Below are 23,485 nucleotides of genomic sequence, written 5' to 3' on the forward strand. Positions count from 1 at the left end.
TCAGGTTAGAATGCAGAAAGGGTAGATTTCACTTTATATTTAAAAAAATCACTTATAAATTATTGTACAGTGTCGGTTACTACGTGATAAATAAGTTCACCATTTGTGCTGAATTTTAAAAGTTTAAGATTCCGCTGACAGTGGAGGAGTACTCAGGAAACGTCGAAATTGACATACTTGAAAAGAATCAGCTACTTAGGACCTGCTCTACAAGTTCCGGTAATTAGTTATGGTTCTATACAACGAACCCTAGCGGCAGTTGAAAGGCTGCTGGGGCATCTAATGACTGAAGATTACACCGTAACATAAAAAGAAAGATAACTCTATCTTTATTACATAAACATCCAAGGTTGATATATGTAATTTAACACACTAAGAGTGATCTAAGTTATCTGTAATGTCAAAAAGTCATTGATTTGTAAAATCAGAGTAAGTATGGATGGTTCTTCTCTGTATGGCTTCGACGTACACGTTCTCCTCACATGAAAATTGACTCATAAAGTTCATAAGACTTGTGTAATTACCGGAACAAATGTACGTCTATAATCATTAAACTTGGTCTGAAAGATTTCTTTTTATGCCCATTTTGTGTCATTGTCATAATACATAGATGCTGTAATTAAGAATATACTGTGCTTTTAGTATGTTTTTCAAGCTATGTAATTGTATTTTTTTATATATCAAAAGAAAACCATAAACGTATTTTATGTTTCCTTATAAAATAATATCAACCATGACCATGTTCAAATAAAACAAATAACCCTACCAATAATTTTAGAATACTTTAAATTCATAGTCTTGAATATTAGTTTCTTAAATATTATTTTAGGAATGACTCTAATTCTTGGCCAAATTATTCGAGTATAACCTGGTTTGGGTCAGTTTACGCTTTATAATCAGCGAAGCGGATTATAAAACAGCGTAAACTGACCCAAACCAGGTTATACTCGAATAATATGGCCAAGAATTAGAGTCATTCCTTATAATTTAATTTTAAAATCATTAAATAATTATGGGTGTAAAATTTCGTTGCTTTTCATCAGTTCAAATTTGCCGCTCAATAATACAACCGTAGTAACGGAAGTGATGGGAAGCGAGGGGAGGTAAAAACTGATACAAAGGCCTAGCAGCCTTGTTGTTCGTTTACATGTGGTAAGATCGAATTATTGTTTGAAGTTAAGGGTACATTTATTAAATCTGGAATTTTCCATAAATCCCGAGGACTGGAAATGAAAGGATTGTATGGATACAGATGATTCAGCTGGTTGTCAGGGGGCTTGGTCCCCATACCAAACCAGGTTATACAAAAATAATTTGTGTTCCTTTTTGGATATTAACCAATCAGAGGCTAGAATACAAACAAAATTAAATTATTTTCATATATATATTGACTTCTTTTATTTTAACAGTTACACAATACACATATTCATATTCTTTTGATGAGATAAACAATTCAACATTCAGAACTTTAGAAAACAAGATGTGTTTGTGAAACACTGATGTCCCCGTATGGCAGCTCATGACGAAAGCTAAGGTCTTGACCATGGAGCACACCTGTGAAATATGAAAGCCCTAGCTCCGACAGTTAAAAAGTTGTGGCCAAAGGTTAAAGTTTTTCAAAAGTAGATTAAACTTAAACATCAAGGTCATAGGATCACAATCGTTGGTACGCAAGGGAAGGTCTTTTAACAAGGAAAACACATGTGAAATATAAAAGCCCTAGCACCAACAGTTCAAAAGTTATGGTCAAGGTTAAAGTTTTTCAAAAAGTAGATCAAAATCTAAGGTCAAGATCAAAGGACCAAAATTGCTGGTACCCAAGGGACGGTTTTTTCAAACGAAATACACATTGGGAACAAACATTTGGATGAAGTCACATAATACTGATTTGCTGCTATGACATTGATCTACCCAAATAAGACAAACATCTACTTAGTTTGTTGCCTGGGCGGCAATTGAGAGCAAATTCTTCTTGTAAATAAAACTTAAATACACAGGAAAATGTTCAGCTATCAATTATTGTTGCTGTTGAGCTTTAATTTCTACGCTCGATTTTTTTTTCTCGACTTTAAATAGTCGGAATAAATTCTGATACATGGCTCCAAGATGGACCTTCAATATCATGACGTCAGAGATAAAGATTAAAATAAAAGTAAATCCCAGTAGAAACCCTCCCAGAATTCCAATGCCTTGTGATGACTTCCGGTGGTCTGGAGCACTCTCCTTTTTCCTTACACTGGACGACAAATTCCGTACTGGTACTGTCCCCTCGGTCTTGGTATTTTCCAGAACTGGTCTCATGATATTTTGAATTTCCTCATAAGTAAAGTTATTCAAGAATTCCCATTTGCTCACTTTTGGTTCTTCTTTATCTGCAAATATTTAAAATCAGCATTAAATGTATTTTAAAAAAGAAAGAAAGAAAAGAATCGTTGCTTTTCTCGTGATTTATTAGTATTGCTTGTAGTATATTGTAAAACAGCAATATCAAATATTGATGTTTTAAAACTTTCAATAACAATAAAATTTCAAAAAGACAAAGAAGCTAACGTTACTCAGATTACAATCCATTATTATACATCTAATCAAAACGTCTAACTTTGAATTCCTTGAATATAAGGATAATAATAGGATCACTAAAAGTAGCTATAGAAAACAAAAATCAAAAAATAATCATCATACATCACATACAAAGACTGAGCTGAATCTCTGTCGGCTTGAAGAAAATTTCAATAAAGATGTTTAACCTGTATAAGTGGGATTTGAACAGAATTTTAAAGTACGTTATAAAATTACTTACGGTAATACCCCAGAATGACCACTCGATCAGCAATCACCAAGGATTTTTCTAGAATGTCAAAAATTGTACAGTTAACAGTAATTTGCTACATAAAGCTAATCTTGAATTAACGCAGTTCTACCATTTCTTTAGTCATACTCATATCCGTGGTTTAGTTTTATTAAATCAAATGTAAGTTTTAATATTTTATTACACCTGTTTGATTATCATCTTTTTCATCATAATTTCTCCTAAAAATCAATTCAAATCAAGGAAAAACACACAAATAAGTAAATAATTATGAACAAATTAGATTTCTTAAATTTCTAACTTGGAAATATTGTACAGGAATTAGACAATTGATTACAATTTATGACTTAATATCAAGTTTAATTTTCTTTACTGGACTGTTTAGTCAGTTTGTACGACTGTTTAGTCAGTTTGTACGAGGATTGAATCAAAACTAATATCACTAGCGCTTTAATTCTTTCAAGTAGGAAGTCATCAACAAAACTACATACGTAAACATGTAATTTTCTCTATTTTGGTTGCCATCTTAAAATTTAATTCAGATATATGAAATATGAAGATAACGAATTCGAAGAGTATTCAAGCTCAAAAGTCCATTGAAGTAATACAAATTATGTGTTGAACAAACACGTCAGAGATGGGATCAGGTGGCATGGGGGAGTGAGCATTCCCTGTCGACCGGTCACATCCGCCGTGTGCTCCTAGAACGTCCTCTTGTGCATCGAATCAACTGGGAGACATTAACTCCATATGCAATTGATAATAGATTGCTACATAAGTAAGGGAAGTAGACGATAGAAAAGTTCAAGCTATTAGTCATCACGTTTATCATTAAGTTTAATTTTAGTTTGCCATGATATGATGATAACAAACAGTAATCAAGCTGAAAAGTCCATTGAAACAATAAAAATTTGGAGCAGAGCAAGCATGGGCGTCTAAAATACCAGGGGTGGTATCAGATGCAATTTAGGTGTAAGCACCCGCCGTGTGCTCCTTGTCATAATCGGAAAAAAAATCCGCAGACAATTCAGTGTGAAAATTATTGCCTAAAAATTGCATGAAAAACATCATTCAATATTCGACTTAACAATACATTGTATTTACCAACTATGCCACCGTATCACCCATAGAATTTGCGAAATGCTGTCTTTAATGGACACTGTTGATATTCTTGTTACATCGATTTATTTGTCATAGCTTGCCTTGTTTTAAAGAAAGGTCTGTTCGTAGAGCATGATCTTAACTATCAAATCAACTGGAAGACATAAACTTCATATGCAGGTGATAATGGTAAATTGATACATAGGTAAGGGAAGTGGACGATATAAAAGTTAAAGTCATCACGTTTATCATAAGATTTGTTGTTTGTTAAACATTAACGTCCTTTTCTAGTTAATATCCAAATATGAAAAGATGTGTCAGACTCTGTGGAATCTTTTATTTTGAGTTCAAAGGAATGTATCGAATCAAAGGAAAATTTAATATTGTTAATTGATAAAAAGTCGTCGATATATCTAAAGATCGAATTGATAGTCACATCAAGAGACTTCTTTTCATGTGGGAGTTTCTGAATAGATTCTGCTTCATATGAAAACAAAAACAGATCTGTTGATAATTGGGCATAATATAATACCCTTTGAAATATAAAAGTAAAACATAAATAATAAACACGTTAGTTTACGTCTATTGCTCACGGCAAGAATGTCAGCGAGGTCTACATCGTTAGTTTACATCCATTCCTCACAACAATGTTAGCGACGTCTTCAGAACGTTAATTTTCTGAAAACATTTTCAGTCAATCCAAAAATCTATTTAAACTGATTATGATTTTTTACTATAATCTTAACTGCCAACTTTTGCTGTAGATTCTCGCTTTGTGTTATTAAATCTATTTGAACCTTTTTAATGTTCAGTTCTAATTCATTCCATTGCTTGTTGTTCTTCTTGTGTAGCGTCGTGTTCAACAGTAAATAACGTTAAATGTGGTCTCTTTCTTATATTGAAGAAGTTTGTCATTTGCTTTTTTTTAGGAAAAAAATTACTGAAGTCAAATAAAGGCATCTACTCAAGTATTTTATTCAATATTTCAGCAAAGACTTAGTCAATTTTGAACATTACAACAACTCTTTCATCTGATGCTACACGAGATGCAGGCAGAGATCCTGGAATTTTTACTAGGGGGTCCCCTCCAGTCAAAAAAAAAATCCTACCCAGAAATTTCTTGTCTTGCAAAAAACAAAACAAAACAATACAAAACAAACAAACAAAACAAAAATCCTTCGCTTCAGTATATACTTTTAATAACTCCGCAAATTAGAGGGGGTTCTGACCTCCCCGACCCCCTCTAGATCCGCGCATGAGATGTAAACACAGCTGAATAAATATGGGAACAGTAACTCAAAGCAAAGGATATTGCGAGAATATAAGTGTCATTCAGGAGTATTAACGAACTTGGAAATAAAAATGCACCTGAGATATTTAAGCATTTCTTATGAACTGAAAGAGTAATTGCTATCTTGCGGTGATAGATGTAATTTAACTTAGTGTTCATTTTAATATTTCAGAAGTATTATATGTAACTGAACTAAATAATTAGGCAATAGCCAAAACTGTTAAAGATATTAGTAGGAGACAATAGTCTTTAAACTTTTGTCAATTACTTACTGTTATTAAAAAGTTTATAGCACTTGTGACATAACTTCTGGATAAATCCTCGTTTTTTGCTGAAAATACTCAATTAACTCTTACCATTAATTGTCAGTAGAGAATAATATAGCGAGTAGTTTCCTTCACAATTAAATCCTACAATCTCCAGCTTTGTTTTATTAGCAAAAATACACTCATCAAAATAGAAAATATTTTGAATACCATTCCACTGAAAAGAGATGAAATAAAATAAACACCTATTAATTAAAGATCAGGGTCTATTTATACCATAGTTCAGCAAATCAAACATATTTAATAAGAATTGACATTTTTTCTTCTTATTTAGACGTTCAAAAATATTAATATTTAAGTATTAAACAAGGCCGAGTCTAATTCCAATTCGAGTGCTCAATACTTTGAGTAGCTTTTTAATTTCATAGTCATATGTGCGACATTACACTTTCCAAAATATTGTGATTTTAATACAAAATTAACACTAACTGTACCGCCTATGGGTCTGAAAATGTGCTTTTACGACAATAAAAACGCTGAAATGGCTCTAACGACGTCATTGTTTTCCGATTTTGTAAGCAATGCCTAACGCTGAAGAAAGACACGCGACTCACTTGTATATTCAAGACGTCTATGGATATTATACTAAAAACTGTTGAAATAACATCAAAGGAAACATACTAGCAATCTAAACATCTAATCTTAACATAAAAAAAGTCATCTGCACCGATATATATATATATATATATATATATATATATATATATATATATATATATATATATATATATATATATAAAATATGGAAAAAATGTCATAATTTGGCGCGCTTTTCCAACAAATTCCCATAGGGTCCAATAGTAAAATTTGACAACTTTTGAGATGGCCCAGTTAAGAAATTGGGATGTTAAACATTCGATTTCTTAATCTTAAAACAATAATAGTAAAAATTAATTTAGGAAATTTAATCAAAATATCTAGGGTAGAAATAATTAGACTCGGCCTCGTTTAATCAACACTCTTTCATCTTCTGCAATCTTTATATAATATATAACAAAGTTTAAGATTCTCTTACATAAATATTTACCACATCCACCAACTCTTTTGTTATCCATATTGTAAGCTGTAGATGTTGTGGTTCACAATCGCCAGTCCAATCAAACCACCGTATTCCACAAACATAAAAATGTGGGAAATTCTCCCAGGACTATTAGAAAAAGGAAATTTGTAAAATAATTTTTAATTTTCTTCTCGAATTACCGTGAAGGGGATGGAGAGAAAGATGGAAAGATAATTCAGCATATCACAGAAAAATATGATTTGTCCCTAAAATGATTTCTTTTTTCTAACAAACGAAATTTACTTCTTGATATCTTTTGTAAACAATTTACAGAGTTTGTGTCAAAGGAAGTCAGTCCTTCTTGATAAATCAATTAAAAATCTTATTCCTTTTTAAAAATTTAAATATTTTACATTAATTTTGTAAAGATAAATAAATAAAAAAAAGTACAATAGATTGTAGTCCAAGTATATTGAACTTGCGCTTTGTAATTTAAGCCTATGAATTGATTCATATATCTTAAGAATTCTTTTTCGTACTGATGCGCAATTAAAACAAATTTCCTCAACAAATGTAAACGGAACATCCAATTTTAAATTTTATTGCTAGTCATGTTGTTCGGACTATAATTGCTTATGATGTCTGCTGCTGATGTTTATTTTACGCTCTTAATGTTTGTTATGCCGGCTAGTTATGCTGCCTCTATGCTATTAATGCTTCATATGTTGCTTGGTACTGATTGTATGATAGTGTTGTTTGTTATACCTGATGGTAATGCTGATTGTTTCTTGGTAATGCTAATAATACATTGTACTAACAATGCTGACTCATGCTATTTATGTATATTTTGCTTGCCGCTTACGCCAATGTTTAATATACTTGCTGAAAATGCTGATTGTATGTTTAGCAGTGTTTGTTATGCCTGCTGGAAATGTTGATTATATTCTAGTATTGTTTGTTATGCTTGCAAGTAATGCTAATTGTAGGGTAGAAATGCTTTTTCTGCTTGCTGGCAATTCGGGATATTTGTTGGCCGATGTATTCCGGTGCCTGTGGGGTCATTTTAGATGCTGAAGTTTTCCCTGATAAATGAGAATTTATGCAAATTTCCTTGGTACCGTTACTATGATTATGACCAGTTTTAAAGGTCGATGTAATCTTATTCATCATTAATAGAGTGAGTGCGGTGAATACATAATATTCTACTTTGTTAATTATCATTTCCTGTTCTCAACTAAGAAGTATAATAATTACATCGTTATTTTATTTTTAGATTTCAAAATTACAATGGTATCACATGAGGAGCCAATTTACCACCATGGTATTTTCTATAGTGAAGTTCCTCAATTTCATTTCTTGATGTCCGTAATTTGGTTCTACAAATAAATATACAAATTAATATGTAATTGTTGTATGTCATTAAAACACTTGGTTAAAATGTACACTATGATCAACAATTTCTATAAGAGTGGAATTCAATGTTTCAAGAATACAATTTGTCACCGTGATTTATCTTTAAAATATACTCATACTCTATTCTATAAGTTAATAAGTTTAACATTTAATATGATCAGTTACACAATACACGAGTACCAAACTCGATAGCAGTTTACTTTTTCAGTTCCAGCAGTTTCTTTTATTATTATTAGACAGATTAAGAAAATACCCATAAACCCCTAATGAGACTTTGACTAGGATTAACTTTTCAAAAATGCAATAAATATTACATTGAAGGTGTCCTGAGCTTAATAAGTACAGATACATGTGAAACTAAAAATAAATACTCACTTATGTGTATATGCAATGTCAAGTTACACTTGTCTTTTGAAGCTTTATCAAAACAAAGGCATGTTTCATCCTTCAATGAAAATATATCAAATAATTTGTGGTAAGGTAACATCTGTAAACTTCTTGTTTGGTGTTAAATTTCACTATCATTTATTATTTATCAGAATTCAGTGTGAAATACAGGTCAAAAGTGTATACGAAGTCTTCTAGTCTGTTTAATAATTTATTACTCACAGATATATTGTACATCATAAAATGAAAGTCACTGCAATTAGCCTGACATGATGTTTGATCGGACAGGAAATTTTCAGTCGGACAAGCGGACGGTAAATGGGAATCTGCAATAAAAATAATTCTAATATGTGGAAGACCATTAACTAACACTGGTAACTTAAAACATGGAATTACTCTCTGTTATATATCACACAATCACAAAATGAAAAAAAGACAATAAAATGAGAAATTGTGTCTCGAATATGAAATATGTAGTAATTCTTAGATTAAAAAAAGAGCTAAAAAAAACGAAAGCATACCCTTCCAAAAGGGACGAAGCTGATGTAGCGAAGTGTGGTCATGCATTTGATCGTATAAGGTGATACAATAACATTTACCCTCCTAAAATAAATAAAAATATGATGTATATCATCGCCAAAAGGCCCAATCTTAAAATGTTTTATGGTGAATTTTTCACTTTGATGAATTCTGATCTTTTTCATGAAATGTGAAGAACAAACGATATTAAAGCTAAAAAAAGTCCTTTGGACCATTATAAATTGGGATCAGAACAAACAATGGACCCCTAAAAACATCAGAAATGGGATAAGGTGCCATGGAACAGTGAGTATCCCCTGTCGACCGGTCACACCTGCTGTGTACTCCTTGTCATGATCGGACAAACGGGAAAAATTGACTGATTGATTGATTGTATGTTGTTTTACGTCCCATTCGAGAATTTTTCACTCATATAGAGACGTCACCATATACCGGTGAAGGGCTTCAAATTTTGACCTATACTCGGCACTCAGGGCCATTGAGCAGTGAAGGATCTTTATCGTGCCAACGCCTGCCGTGACATGGGACCTCGGTTTTTAAGGTCTAGTCCGAAGCACCCGCAACTTTCACTTCAAAGTGCCGAGCGCATGGCGAAGGAACAGTTGCTACCCATTTTTTATCGACTTAGGTCAGTCGCGGCCAAGATTCGAACTCACGACCTCCCGATCACGGAGCGAGCGATCTACCGACTGAGCTACCGTGAACGGTGAAAAAAAATTTTAGTGTGAAAATAAGGGTCTAACTATTTGTATGAAAAATATCAGTCAACATTCGACTTAACGACAGATTGCATTTGCTAACAAGGTCATTGCATCGACCATAGAATTTGCTAAATGTTGACATTTTGGATTTTTGATACCCTTGTATCATCAACTTATTTGTCAATAGCTTGCTTCGTTTTAGAATATGTTTGTATAGAACAAGCTCTTGCGATCGAATCAATTAGATTACACAAAGTCCATATGCATGTGATTATGGTATATCGTTACAAAAATAAGGGAAGTTGACAACAGAAAATTTGAAGTCATCACGTTTATCATAAAGTTTTGTCCTAGGTTGCCATTAACGTCTATTTTTTCTGACAAAATATCCAAATATGAAACAGATGTGTCAGACTGTAGTTTCTTTTATTTCGAGTTCAAAGGGATATATCGAATCAACGTAGGGATGAAATGGATATTAGTAATCGATAAAACGTCATCGATATATCTAAATTTCAAATTGAAGGCCACAAAAAGGGATTTCTTTTTATGTTGGAAATGTTTGAATAGATTCTGCTTCATAAGGATAAGTCTGCAAATTATTTCCCATAGGAATTCAAATAGACTGTTCAAAGACTTGATCTCCAAAAACAACATAATATTGTCAATCAGAAACTCAAGCATCTTTTTAATATTATTTTTGGAGTACTTGTGGAAACCCATTTACGACCTATCAAAAATATTTTTGAATTCAATATAACGAATTGTCAAATTTGTAGAACGAATTTAATTCGTTATAACAATTTCTTGAATGCGTAATAACGAATTAAATTCCTTATAACGAATTTGTGGAATTAATTCGTTATAATGAATTCAAAAATTTGTTATAACAGATTAAATTCGTCTTAACGAATTCTAAAAATTGCTTTAACAAATTAAAATTCCTTTAATCGAATTCTAAATTTTTTTTTATAACGAATTAAATCCGTTAATGAAATTCAAAACTTAGGACCTATAGAAAAATATTGATAAATTCGTAATATAACGAATTGTCGAATTCGTTTAAACGAATTTGATTTTTATAACAAAGATTTCGTTTCAACTAATTTAAAGCCGTTATAATTTTTTTTTAATTCCTTATAACGAATTCAACAAATTTATCATTACAGATTAAATTCGTTTGAACCAATTCATGGAAATTGATATAACGATTTAATTTCGTTATAACAAATTGGACGATTCGTTATATCAAATTCCAAAATATTTTTTGATAGGTCCTAAATGGGCTTGAGTACTTTGTGCATTTAGAATCTTTTTAACAAAATAATTTTTCAAAGGTCGCGACGCGACAAAGTAAGTGAAATGTCGAGTTTCATTTTTCTTGAAAAAGAAGCTGCTTATGAGGTAAAAAAAAAAAAAAGCCTGGACCTTAATTTATCGTGGTTAATAGTTGTATAAGGTATTGAAAAGTCGTACGATTTTGTAAAATTTTATGATTTCAAATTTTCTAAAAATTCCTTGGAATTTTTAAATGTCTACATTGAATGTGATAATTCCAACTTTAATCTTAGCTTTTCCAACTTTAAAGTTGGTAATTCCAACTTTAAAAATGGCTTTTCCAACTTTAAATTTGCTTTTCCAACTTTAAAGTTGGCTGTTCCAACATTTAAGTTGGCTTTTCTAACTTTAAGTTGGCTCTTCAAACTTTAAGTTGGATTTTCTAACTTCAAAGTTGGTAATTCCAACTTTAATCTTGGCTTTTCCAGCTTAAGTCTTGGATTTTCGAACTTTTTTCTTGGCTTTTCCAATTTTGTATGACTTTATGCGATTATATTCATATACTTTCTAGCTGGACTCCTGTTGCTGTGTTATATGTCATTACAATGAAAAGAAACGATTTAATTATGCAATTATGATGAAAAAAGGAATAGTTTCATTTAAGAATTAAGGTATCATGTGATCAAATCTACCATTAAGGCCTTCGGATTTATGAGATTTGATCACATGACCAACCCGTATTTACATCCAGGTAAAAGTTTTAAAACGATACCTACTGTGTTACTTATAGTTACATTTGTGACTGATTTTTAACAAATATTTGAGTTTTTAAAACTATGAAATGATTTTTTTTTTCAAACCCGTCGACCACCTTTTGACATCACTATGAAATTATATATATCATATATATCAAATTATATATATATATATATCAATGAATTTATGATCAGGTGACGAACCTGTTTATACACAGAATTAAATACGCCTTGCTCAAATAGTGCTACATTAAAGGAAAATATTTGCAGATATAAATATCTGTGTTTACAGAATTGATACATTTAGTTCAGTTGTATTTGTTGCATAAAATATAGTGTTGTTTCATCTTATATATCAAACATCTAATTATGTTTAATGTTGTATGAAGTTCACCTCTATAAAATTATATAAAATGAGCCAACAGAAATAAAAGGGCTTTTAAGGACATACGCAAAGTACCTTACCTACTGATAATTTTTCAAGATATTCTTAATTTAAGTTTATAGTACCACCGGATGTTTGTTGACACAAAATCAGCATACATTACCAGGGGTTTTGAAAAGATATCAATTGATGAAAATTCTTGTATAATTCAAAGAAAAATATACAAAAACTAGATGCGATCTCGTTGCGAGCAACGAGTGGGTCTTCCGTCCGATTTTTGATAAGATGAGATACGAATTTGATTGAGATTTTCGTTCATAAATATATAAATAGTGAAAACGTACAATTTGCTTCAGTTATGTTTAACAAAATTTTGATCATTATGGAACCAAAAAACGCAATATTTGATGAAGATTTTAAAATATTTATAGTAACAGATCGTGAAGATGAACATTACTGCAAAAGGGTTATAGATGAAAGACTTTTAGCCCCTTTGAGCCCCTAATTCGAGGGGTCTTGATATCAAATGAAAGGTCTTGTAATTCTGAAAACTTTTCGTTCAACAACTATTCAGTTTTCGAGATATGCAGACTTGAAGTATTTAGGGGCCGTCCCTTTAAGTCCTTATAGGGGCTGTTTAGGAAAAATTCAAAGGATGCACATTGTTCAAATCATTATTCTAAACAACTTTTGTTCAATATTGCTTTTCAAAATGTTTCCCCTTTTCGAGATATAAAGCTTCAAAGATTAAGCATTATGGCCCCTTATGGCCCCTAATTACGTTATATTTGAAGAAAATTTTAACATATATAGTTGCAGATTGTGAAGAGGAACATTTTTGCTTCAACATTTAATATCAAAATATTTAACGTTAAGGAGTTATAGATGAAAGACTTTTGGCCCCTCTGAGCCCCTAATTTGAGGGGCCAGCCCCTTTTTCTTGATATCACTTGAAAGGTCTTGTAATTCTGAAGACTTTTTGTTCAACAACTATTCAGAAGTTTCGTTTCGTTTTCGAGATATTAGCAAAAGAAGTATTTAGGGGCAGGCCCTTTAACTCCTTAATAGGGACGTTTAGAGAAAAATGAAACGTTGCATATTGTTTAGAACATTATTTTGAACATCTTTTGTTTTATATTGCTTATCAAAATATTTTCCACTTTTGAAATATAAAGCGTCAAAGATTTTGTATTCTGGCCCCTTTTGGTCCCTGATTATGTGACATATGATGTGAATATCATAATATATAGTTGTAAATTGTTGAGATAAACATTTTTGCTTCAGTAATGCATTACAAAATTTTGATGGTTAAAGAGCTATTGACTAAATACTTTCGGCCCCTCTCGGCCCCTAATGTGATGAGTCAGCCCTTTTTCTTTGATATCATATAAAAGATCTTGTAATTCTACACAATTTCTATTCAATATGTTTTTAGAAAATCTCCATAGTTTTAGAGATATGATTAAAAATGTCTCGAAAATTCACTCCTGATTCATGTCCTAAATTTCGACCCCTACCGAGCTTCCATACTAGGTACTTCCGGAAAATTTGAAAACCCAGGAGCAAAACTTCAACATGTCTTCTATAATCGCTGAAAAGTTCAGCGCTCTAGCTTTTGCCGTTTTTTAGTTTTTGTGTCGACAAAATGGTTATCTGAAAATCGATTAAAGGGCGATAACTTCCGATCGGAAGTGAATTTAAAGGATTTGAACAAAAAAGGATCATCTTCAGATCAAAAGGCATTACCCCTGAAAATTTCATGAAAATCGATCGAAACGTTTGCGAAATATCTTCTGCACAAAAATTGTAAAAAAAAAAGTGGAATAATAATAAAAGTGAAAAAGAAACAATACAATAATAGAAGGGTCTTCCGTTGGAGACGGAAGACCCTAATAAATTTAAAATGAAACATATGATTATAAAAAACGAGATACAGAGTGCCAAATATTTCGCATTTTGGGTCCTTATGGCCCCTAATTATGTAACATATGATGTGAATATCATAATATATAGTTGTAAAATGTTGAGATAAACATTTTTGCTTCAGTAATATATTACAAAATATTGATTTAGAGAGTTATTTTTCTTGTTTTCTTTGCGGGATAATGCAAAAGAAATATTTAGGGGCTGGCCCTTCAACTCCTTAATACAGACGTTTAGCAAAAATTAAAAGGTTGCATATTAATTGTTAGGAAAATTATTTTGAACATCTTTTGTTCATAATGCTTACCAAAATATTTCCCACTCTCGAGATATAGAGTGCCAAAGATTTTGCATTCTGGCCCCTTATGGCCCATAGGTATATAGCTTATGATGTGAATATCATAATATATAGTTGTAAATTGTCGAGATAAACATTTTAGCTTCAGTAATGTACTACAAAATATTCATCGTTAAAGAGTTATTGATTGAAGACTTTTGGCCCCTCTTGGCACCTATTTTGAGGGGCCATCCCCTTTTTCTTGATATTATCTTAAAGCTTTCATGACTTTGAACACTTTGAACACTTTTTGTTCAATAACTTTTCAGAAATTCATTTTCGTTTCCAAGATATTCGGATAAGAAATATTTAGGGGCCAGCCCTTCAAAGCCCTAATGGGGACGTTTAGCAAGATTTGAAAGGTTGCACATTGTTAAGAACATTATTTTGAACACTTTTTGTTAAATATTGTTTATAAAAATATTTCCCACTTTCGAGATATAAAGCTTCAAAGAAATAGCATTCTGGCCCCTTTTGGTCCCTGATTATGCAACATATGACATAAATATTATAATAAACAGTTAAGATTGTAAAGATAAACATTTTTGCTTCAATAATATCTAACAAAATATTGATCGTTAAAGACTTATTGTTAAAATAATATTGGCCCCTCTTGGACTCTAATCTGATGAGTCAGCTCTTTTTTCTTGATTTCATATAAAAGACCTTGTAATTCTACACAATTTCTGTTCAATATATTTTAGGAAAATATTCATAGTTTTGAAGATATGATAAAAATTGTCTCGTAAATTCGCTTCTGATTCATGTCATAAATTTCGACCCCTACCGAGCTTCCATACTAGGCACCTCCGGAAAATTTGAAAACATAGGTGCACAACTACTACATGTCATCTATAATCGCTGAAAATTACAGCACTCTAGCTTTTGTCGTTTTTGACTTTTTGTGTAGACAAAATAGTCATTAAAAATTCGATTAAAGGGCGATAACTTCCGACCGGAAGTAAAATTTTCAAAAATTAAAGAAAAAATTGAATATGGTTTAAATCATGATACATCATTCCTGAAAATTTCAAGTCAATCCGACCAACCATCTCTGAGAAAACGTCTGCACAAAATTTGGACAGAAAAAAATAATAATAATAAGGAGATATAAAGTGTCAAAGATTAAGCATTCTGGTCCCTAATGTCCCCTTATAACGTAACATATGATGCCAACAACATGTTATATAGTTAAGGAGTGTGTGAAGATGATCTATTTTGCCTTAGAGGTTACATATTGTTCAGAACATTGTTGTGAACATCTTTTATTCAATATTGCTTAGCAAAATATTTCCCACTTTCGATATATAAAGCGTCAAAGATTTCGTATTTCGGCCCCTCATGACCCCTAATTATGTAACATATGATGTGAATAACATAATATATAGTTGTAGTTTTCTCAGATAAGCATTTTTGCTGCAGTAATATTTTACAAAATATTGATCGTTAAAGAGTTATTGATGAAAGACTTTCGGTCCCTATCGGCCCCGATTTTGAGGGGGCCAGCCCCTTTTTCTTGATATCACATTAAAGCTCGTATGATTTTGAACACATTTTGTTCCACAACTATTCAGAAATTCTTTTTCGTGTAGGAGATATATGCAAAAGAAATATTTAGGGGCCGGCCCTTCAACTCCTTAATAGGGACGTTTAGCAAATTTTGAAAGGTTGCATATTGTTTAGCACATTATTTTGAACATCTTTTGTTCAATGTTGCTTATCAAAATATTTCCCACTTTCGAGATATAAAGCGTCAAAGATTTAGCAATCTGGCCCCTTATGGCCCCTAATTTTGTAATATATGAGATTTTTTATCATAATATATAGTTGTAGATTGTTCAGATAAACATTTTTGCTTTAGTAATGTATAACAAAATTTTGATCCTTAAAGAGTTATGGATTTAAGACTTTTGGCCCCTCTTGGCCCCTAATGTGATAAGTCAGCTCTTTTTCTTTGATTTCATATAAAAGATCTAGTAATTCTACACAATTTCTGTTCAATATGTTTTAAGAAAATATTCATAGTTTTGAAGATATGATAAAAAATGTCTCAAAAATTCACTCCTGATTCATGTCATAAATTTCGACCCCTACCGAGCTTCCATACTAGGCACTTCCAGAAAATTTGAAAACCGAGGTGCAAAACTAGAACATGTCCTCTATTATCACTGAAAATTTCAGCACTCCAGCTTCTGTCGTTTTTGACTTTTTGTGTAGACAAAATGGTCACTAAAATTCGATTAAAGGGCGATAACTTCCGACCGGAAGTGAATTTTCAAAAAATAAAAAAAAAGTGAATAAGGTTTAGATCATGATACATCATCTCTGAAAATTTCAAGTAAATCCATCAAACCATCTCTGAGAAATCGTCTGCACAAAATTTGGACAGAAAAAAAAAATAATAATAACTAGATGAGATCTCGTTGCGAGCAACGAGTGGGTCTTCCGTCCGATTTTTGATAAGATGAGATAAGAATTTGACTGAGATTTTCGTTCGAATATAATGATATAAATATATTGTTAAGACGAACAATTTTGCTTTAATAATGTTTAACAAAATATTGATCATTAAAAAGTTATAGATTAAAGACTTTCGGTTCTTCTTGGCCCCTATTGTGAGAGGTCAGCCCCCTTTTCTTGATATAATCTTAACGCTCTCATGCTTTCTAACACTTTTTGTTCAACAACTATTCAGAAATTCTTTTTTGTTTTCGGGATATATGCAAAAGAAATAAAAAGGGCCGGCCCTTCAAGTCCTAAATGGGGACGTCTAACAAAAATTCAAAGAGTGCATATTGTTCAGAATATTATTTTGAACGTCTTTTGTTTAATACTGTTTATCAAAGTATTATTCCTTTTCGAGACATATTGCGCCAAAGATTATACAATCTGGCCCCCTAAGGACCCCTTATTGCATAATATATGATATCAACATCATGTTATTTAGATAAAGTGTGTGAAGAAGAACTATTTCGCCTTAGTAATATATTACAAAATATTGATCATTACAGAGTTATTGATTGTATACTTTCAGCCCCTCTCGGCCCCTTATTTAAGGGATCAGACCCTTATCCTTTATATCACCTTAAAGCTCTCATGATTTTTTTTACACTTTTTGTTCAACAACTAGTCAGAAATACTTTTTCGTTTCTGAGATATTCGTGGCCCTTCAACTCCTTAATGGGGACGTTTAGCAAAAAAATGAAAGGTTGCATCTTGTTTAGAACATTATTCTGGACATCTTTTGTTCAATATTGCTTATCAAAATATTTCCCACTTTTGAGATATAAGGCGTCAAAGATTTAGCATTCTGACCCCTCATGACCCCTAATTATGTAACATATGATGTGGATATCATAATATATACTTGTGAATTGTTGAGATAAGCATTTTTGCTTCAGTAATGCATTACAAAATATTGATTGTTAAAGAGTTATTTTTCAAAGACTTTCGGCCCCTCTCAGCCCCTATTTTGAGGGTGCAGCCCCTTTTTCTTCATATCACTTTAAAGATCTCATGATTTTGAACACTTTTTGTTCAACAACTAGTCGGAAATTCTTTTTCGTTTCTGAGATATTTACAAAAGAAGTATTTAGGGGCCAGCCCTTCAACTCCTTAATTAGGACATTTAGCAAAAAATGAAAGGTTGCATCTTGTTTAAAACATTATTTTGGACATCTTTTGTTCAATATTGCTTATCAAAATATTTCCCACTTTTGAGATATAAAGCATCAAAGATTTAGCATTCTGGCCCCTTATGGCCCCTAATTATGTAACAAATGATGTGAATATCATAATATATACTTGTAAATAGTTGAGATAAACATTTTTGCTTCAGTAATGCATTACAAAATATTGATCGTTAAAGAGTCATTGATTAAAGAATTTCGGCCCCTCTCAGCCCCTATTGTGAGGGTGCAGCCCCTTTTTCTTCATTTCACTTTAAAGCTCTCATGATTTTGAACACTTTTTGTTCAACAACTAGTCAGAATTTCTTTTTCGTTTCTGAGATATTTACAAAAGAAGTATTTAGGGGCCAGCCCTTCAACTCCTTAATTAGGACGTTTAGCAAAAAATGAAAGGTTGCATCTTGTTTAAAACATTATTTTGGACATCTTTTGTTCAATATTGCTTATCAAAATATTTCCCACTTTTAAGATATAAAGCATCAAAGATTTAGCATTCTGGCCCCTTATGATCCCTTATTATGTAACAAATGATGTGAATATCATAATATATACTTGTAAATAGTTGAGATAAATATTTTTGCTTCAGTAATGCATTACAAAATATTGATCGTTAAAGAGTTATTGATTAAAGACTTTCGGCCCTTCTCAGCCCCTAATGTGATGAGTCAGCCCTTTTCCTTTGATATCATATAAAAGATCTTGTAATTCTACGCAATTTCTTTTCAATATTTTTTAACAAAATACTCATAGTTAAAAAATTATCGTAAGAAATGTCTCTAAAATTCACTCATGATTTGCTTCCTAAATTTTGACCCCTACCGAGCTCCCATACTAGGCACTTCCGGAAAATATCCAAACCCAGGTGCATAATGGCAACATGTCCTCTATCATCACTGAAAATTTCAGCGCCTTAGCTTAAGCCGTTTTTGAGTTCCATCACAGACAAGGAGGTCCTCTAAATTTTGATAAAAGGGCGATAACTTCCAACCGGAAGTAAATATCCCTAAACGGAATTGCCGGAATTAACTTCAGATATCAACGCATCTCTGACGAAATTTTGAATAAAATCGAACGAGCCATCTCCGAGAAATCCTCTGCACAAATTTTGTAAGAAGAAAAAAGAATAAAAATAATAATAATAATAAAGGTAAAAAAGAAACCGAAGAATAATAGAAGGGTCTTCCGCTGAAGACGGAAGACCCTAATAATAAAAGTGAAAAAGAAACAATAGAATAATAGAAGGGTCTTCCGTTGGAGACGGAAGACCCTAATTACTAAACATATATTCTAAATGTTTTGTCTATCCAAACTTGTTTTAGAGGAAGTGTACAACACCATATATAGACATCAAAATGTAGTACACAGTTCCTTTAAATATTGGAACTCTTCAACTCCAGGGAAAAAGACATTTAAGTTCAAACTACGTTGCGTATGTCCTTACAGTTGGAAATAGTATGTGAAGTCATAGGGAAGGTCAAGGTTAAAGGTAATTGACATAGTTTAAATACTTACCAATTTGTTTCAGTGTATTTGGTTTGCATAATAAAGTTGGTAATAATTTAAAAAATAGAGAAAAAAAGATGAGTAAATGGTAAGACAAGTTAAAATTAAAGTTGGAAAAGCCTAGATTTAAGTTGGAGAAGCCAAGACTAATGTTGGAATTTCAGGTAAAAGTGATCGTTAAGTGTCTCTCTGTTCTGTAGACGACACAATTGACTGGTTTTTTTAAGAATTGGGTCAGATCAAGGTCGTTTTGTCCTTGACATTATGAATAAAAATTTACTGTCACCAATAATTTGATGCGTACTTCTATTTCAAAAGGATGATACGGGTATATCAGATGATACAACCAAACTAAGATAAACAAGCATTCTGAGAGTATTGCATTAGCAATACTAGTCCCTACCGGCAAGTGTAATCCGGTTCCCGTTAAAAATTGAAAATGCCATAATTCCGTCAAAAATCAATGAAGCAGAACGAAATGCAAATTTGATCTATAACTCATCAAGGTAAAGTAAAATACCAAAAATCAGCTCAATATTTGCAAGCGTTTAGAAAAAAAAGTGCGGAAAACCCTGAAAAATTGAAAAGGTCGTAATTCCGTCAAAAATCATTGAAGCGGAACGAAATGCAAACTTGATCTGTAACTCATCAAGATACACTCACATACCAAAAATCAGCTCAATATCTGCAAGCGTTTAGAAGAAAAGTGCGAAAAACCAAGTGGGACAGACTGACAGACAGACAGAGGGACAGACGGACAGACAGACAGACGGACAGACTCAGAGGAAACCTATAGTCCCCTCCGGTTTCACCGGTAGGGGACTAATAATTTAACCAAAAAGGATATTGGCTGACAAAAATTTCCTATCTTTTTATAAGATATATATTTTTTATATGTTTCCTTCATTTATTAGTCCCCTACCGGTGAAACCGGAGGGGACTATAGGTTTCCTCTGAGTCTGTCCGTCCGTCCGTCTGTCTGTCTGTCTGTCCTTCTGTCTGTCTGTCCCACTTGGTTTTCCGCACTTTTCTTCTAAACGCTTGCAGATATTGAGCTGATTTTTGGTAAGTGAGTGTATCTTGATGAGTTACAGATCAAGTTTGCATTTCGTTCCGCTTCAATGATTTTTGACGGAATTACGATCTTTTCAATTTTTCAGGGTTTTCCGCACTTTTTTCCTAAACGATTGCAGATATTGAGCTGATTTTTGGTATGTGACTTAACCTTGATGAGTTATAGATCAAGTTTGCATTTCGTTCTGCTTCATTGAATTTTGATGGAATTATAGCATTTTCAATTTTTAACGGGAACCAGATTACACTTGCCGGTAGGGGACTAGTATTGCATTTGACTAGTATTGCTAATGCAATACTCTCAGAATGCTTGTTTTCATTTTATTTTCACGTATGGCGAAATAGTCATATAAAGGTACAAGAATCCTTCCTTAAGTATGGATAAAATTTGATGTGTTAAAGTTAAATTTAGAAGATTCATCGAAAGTTGTCTTCAAGAAATTGACATAAGACAAAAACGTATCAAAAGATCAACCTGATACTATTCCTGGTTTTAAAATAGCTTTGCTAACACACCCATAGGAATAGAATATATTTGTTCTACTCGTGAGAAAAAAGAAACCAAAAACTTACGTCATTCAAAGTAACACGGATTTTGTTTTTAGTTCGATACATGTTTAAAAATAATTACACTTTCATGAAGAATATAGGGAAAAGATTTCTTGTAACCTGCTGTGCATCATTTTTAAAGATGAAACCAGCCAGTGCTGCGCATTTTGTCCGACAGCTGTTATCATTGTCAACGTTCTCCATTATCCGAAAAATCCCCCAGGGCATTGAAGCAAAGACTGAAAACAAAATTAGATGCTAATGTCGTCATTGTTGAATACCTGGTTCAGAACAAATTATTTAAAGTGTCATATATAGCTAGATATTTCTAACATCTTGAAAAAAAAATCTCCCACTTTTCCACCAATTTCATTGACCATCACTTCAAGACATTAAAGAGATGATTATACTCAATTGAATTTTTTACGGGTAAAAATTTTGTAATTTCCATGTAAAATAGTGTTAGCGTGGTACATTGTATTTTTTTTTCTTATTTTATGAATGTGTGGTGAAAATTTTGCGAGTTTTACCCCTTGCACTCCTCGCAAGTTTCTCACATTTCCATATTAACAACAATGAATACCATTAAATATATTGATTAATGCTTTACAACATACAAGGGATTTATTTTATTTGAATCAACAATATTACAAAAGCCGTTATTGTTGTTATATCATTAATGCTTATTTTCATGTATGAATATTTAATGTCAAATTAGACAATTAAGTGCATGAAACAATTATCTATATAAGTGTGTGTTTGTGTGTCTGTAAGTTTCCACATTTGTCAATCATGAACAGATGACTCGGTATCTAAGGAGATGAATCTAAGTATGTTTCCTTGTCCAATTTCTTGTATACCTGGCTGTGGCTGTTTATTCAGGGTGAAAACAGTGACTCTTGAGCCCGATCCATCTTTCAGTATATCTCCATGTAAAAAACAGACCGAGTGCCTTCCATTATGAATTGCAAGAATATCCTGACTACAAAATTCCATTGATACCAATTAAATTTTTTTCATGCATTGCCTGGTCATATGCATGGGTATACGCATACATGCGAAATATTTCTATGCATTTAACAACATTAACAAAAAAATACCTTTACCCGAGTGATATTCCACTGACTGAATTCTTGTATTCATTACTTAGTATATTGGAAGCATTCATCCAGCTCTTCATATCTGCTGTAGATCCATTGGTAAAGAAATCCATCGACCAGAGCCACTGCCCATGCTTGTTCATTGTTAATAATTTCACCTTCAGATGATACAGTCATTATTTATGAAAGATCTATGAATTGTTTTCAAAAATGTATCTGAAGTCAAAAATTTTTGTTCATTATTATTTCAATATGAATATTTTACCACCTTTTAATTAATTTCAAACATTACAAACGTACATATTCTGGTATATGGTAAAGTCTTCTGTCCTTCCACCAGTCGATGGCGGGATTTCTCATTATATTCTCCAAAAAGATACCATGAAACTTCCCAGATGAGTTTGTTTCCCATACCTCAAGGATGTTTGAATTGTTCCCGGGAATGGAAAGAAGTGGTTTCATGTCATAGTCTAGAAGTATATTTAATCTTATTTTGACTCGAATTCGTTTCTTTGTACTTGAACCTTACAAGTAGATAGTACTCCGTAATGATAAAAAATGTTTAGAAATATACTTCTCTTGTTTATATGAGTAACTTTTTCAAGGATACCTGTGTTATAAATCTTCATTAAACCTGAACATACACGCTTCTTGCAATAACACATCGATTGATCTACAGCAAAGGTCTGGTTGTAGGTGTCCCCACATAAACATTGAAAATCTTCCTATAGAAAATTAAACAATACTCCATTAAAATACTATGAAATCACTAATTTTCGTGGTGTATAATTATCATTTTTTTTTACTTTGGTATGAAGAGACCCACGAAGTCATGTCAAAATTTCTATCAATAGAATTATGTTTGTCTACCAGCCACAAAATTAAATTCAAATGAAACAATACTTTTTCCTCAAACCACGAAAATTTAATCACTCAAAAAAAAAAAAAAAAAAAAGAAAAATTTTACAATAGTCCTATTCAAATGTTTATCGCATTAAGGAGGCTGGGGGTCAACAAATTAACCATCAGATATATATATCTTATTTTTTTAGACATGATATCTTAAGCTGTCAACTATCATTTGGCAAAGAAAAAATTCATACATTTTAGTTTTAAAATTTGATCATTTTTGTATGTCTTTATATGGAGCTCTTCTTCTAAAGGAGATCAATATAGTCTAAAAATGGAAACGACCTCCCAGCCCTCTTAACATCATCATTTGGTAGACTGTCTACATTACAAACCTTAAATCCTGCATATTTCCTGCTTTGTAAAAGACAGGTCTGAATACATCTGTGAGTTAAAGAAAATTCTGTTTCCCCAC

The 23,485-nt window shown here is 32.1% G+C and overlaps 1 protein-coding gene across 1 annotated transcript; it reads right to left on the reverse strand.

Moving 5' to 3' along the window:
* Window positions 1–1,898: 1,898 nt before the first annotated feature.
* On the reverse strand, window positions 1,899–22,623 carry LOC133197655 (uncharacterized). Its single transcript, XM_061333776.1, has 6 exons — window positions 22,462–22,623; window positions 22,168–22,319; window positions 21,922–22,043; window positions 21,182–21,300; window positions 2,801–2,885; window positions 1,899–2,372 (listed from the first exon to the last, which is right to left on the reverse strand). The coding sequence occupies exons 1-6, from the start codon at window positions 22,621–22,623 to the stop codon at window positions 2,017–2,019; spliced, it is 996 nt and encodes a 331-aa protein (XP_061189760.1). The 3' UTR covers window positions 1,899–2,016.
* Window positions 22,624–23,485: the final 862 nt, after the last annotated feature.

The sequence above is a fragment of the Saccostrea echinata genome, unplaced genomic scaffold, assembly GCF_033153115.1.
Source record: "Saccostrea echinata isolate AGI-Se365-2 ecotype Australia unplaced genomic scaffold, CSIRO_AGI_Sech_v1 ptg000001l, whole genome shotgun sequence".
Classification (NCBI taxonomy): domain Eukaryota; kingdom Metazoa; phylum Mollusca; class Bivalvia; order Ostreida; family Ostreidae; genus Saccostrea; species Saccostrea echinata.

Coding starts and splice junctions, on each gene's coding strand:
- LOC133197655 (XM_061333776.1), bottom strand. CDS start 22,623: ATGAAACCACTTCTTTCCATTCCCGGGAACAATTCAAACATCCTTGAG. Junction 22,320..22,461: donor TTTACCATATACCAGAATAT/GTACGTTTGTAA, acceptor TATCATCTGAAG/GTGAAATTATTAACAATGAA. Junction 2,886..21,181: donor TTAAAAATGATGCACAGCAG/GTTACAAGAAAT, acceptor AGCTTTATGTAG/CAAATTACTGTTAACTGTAC.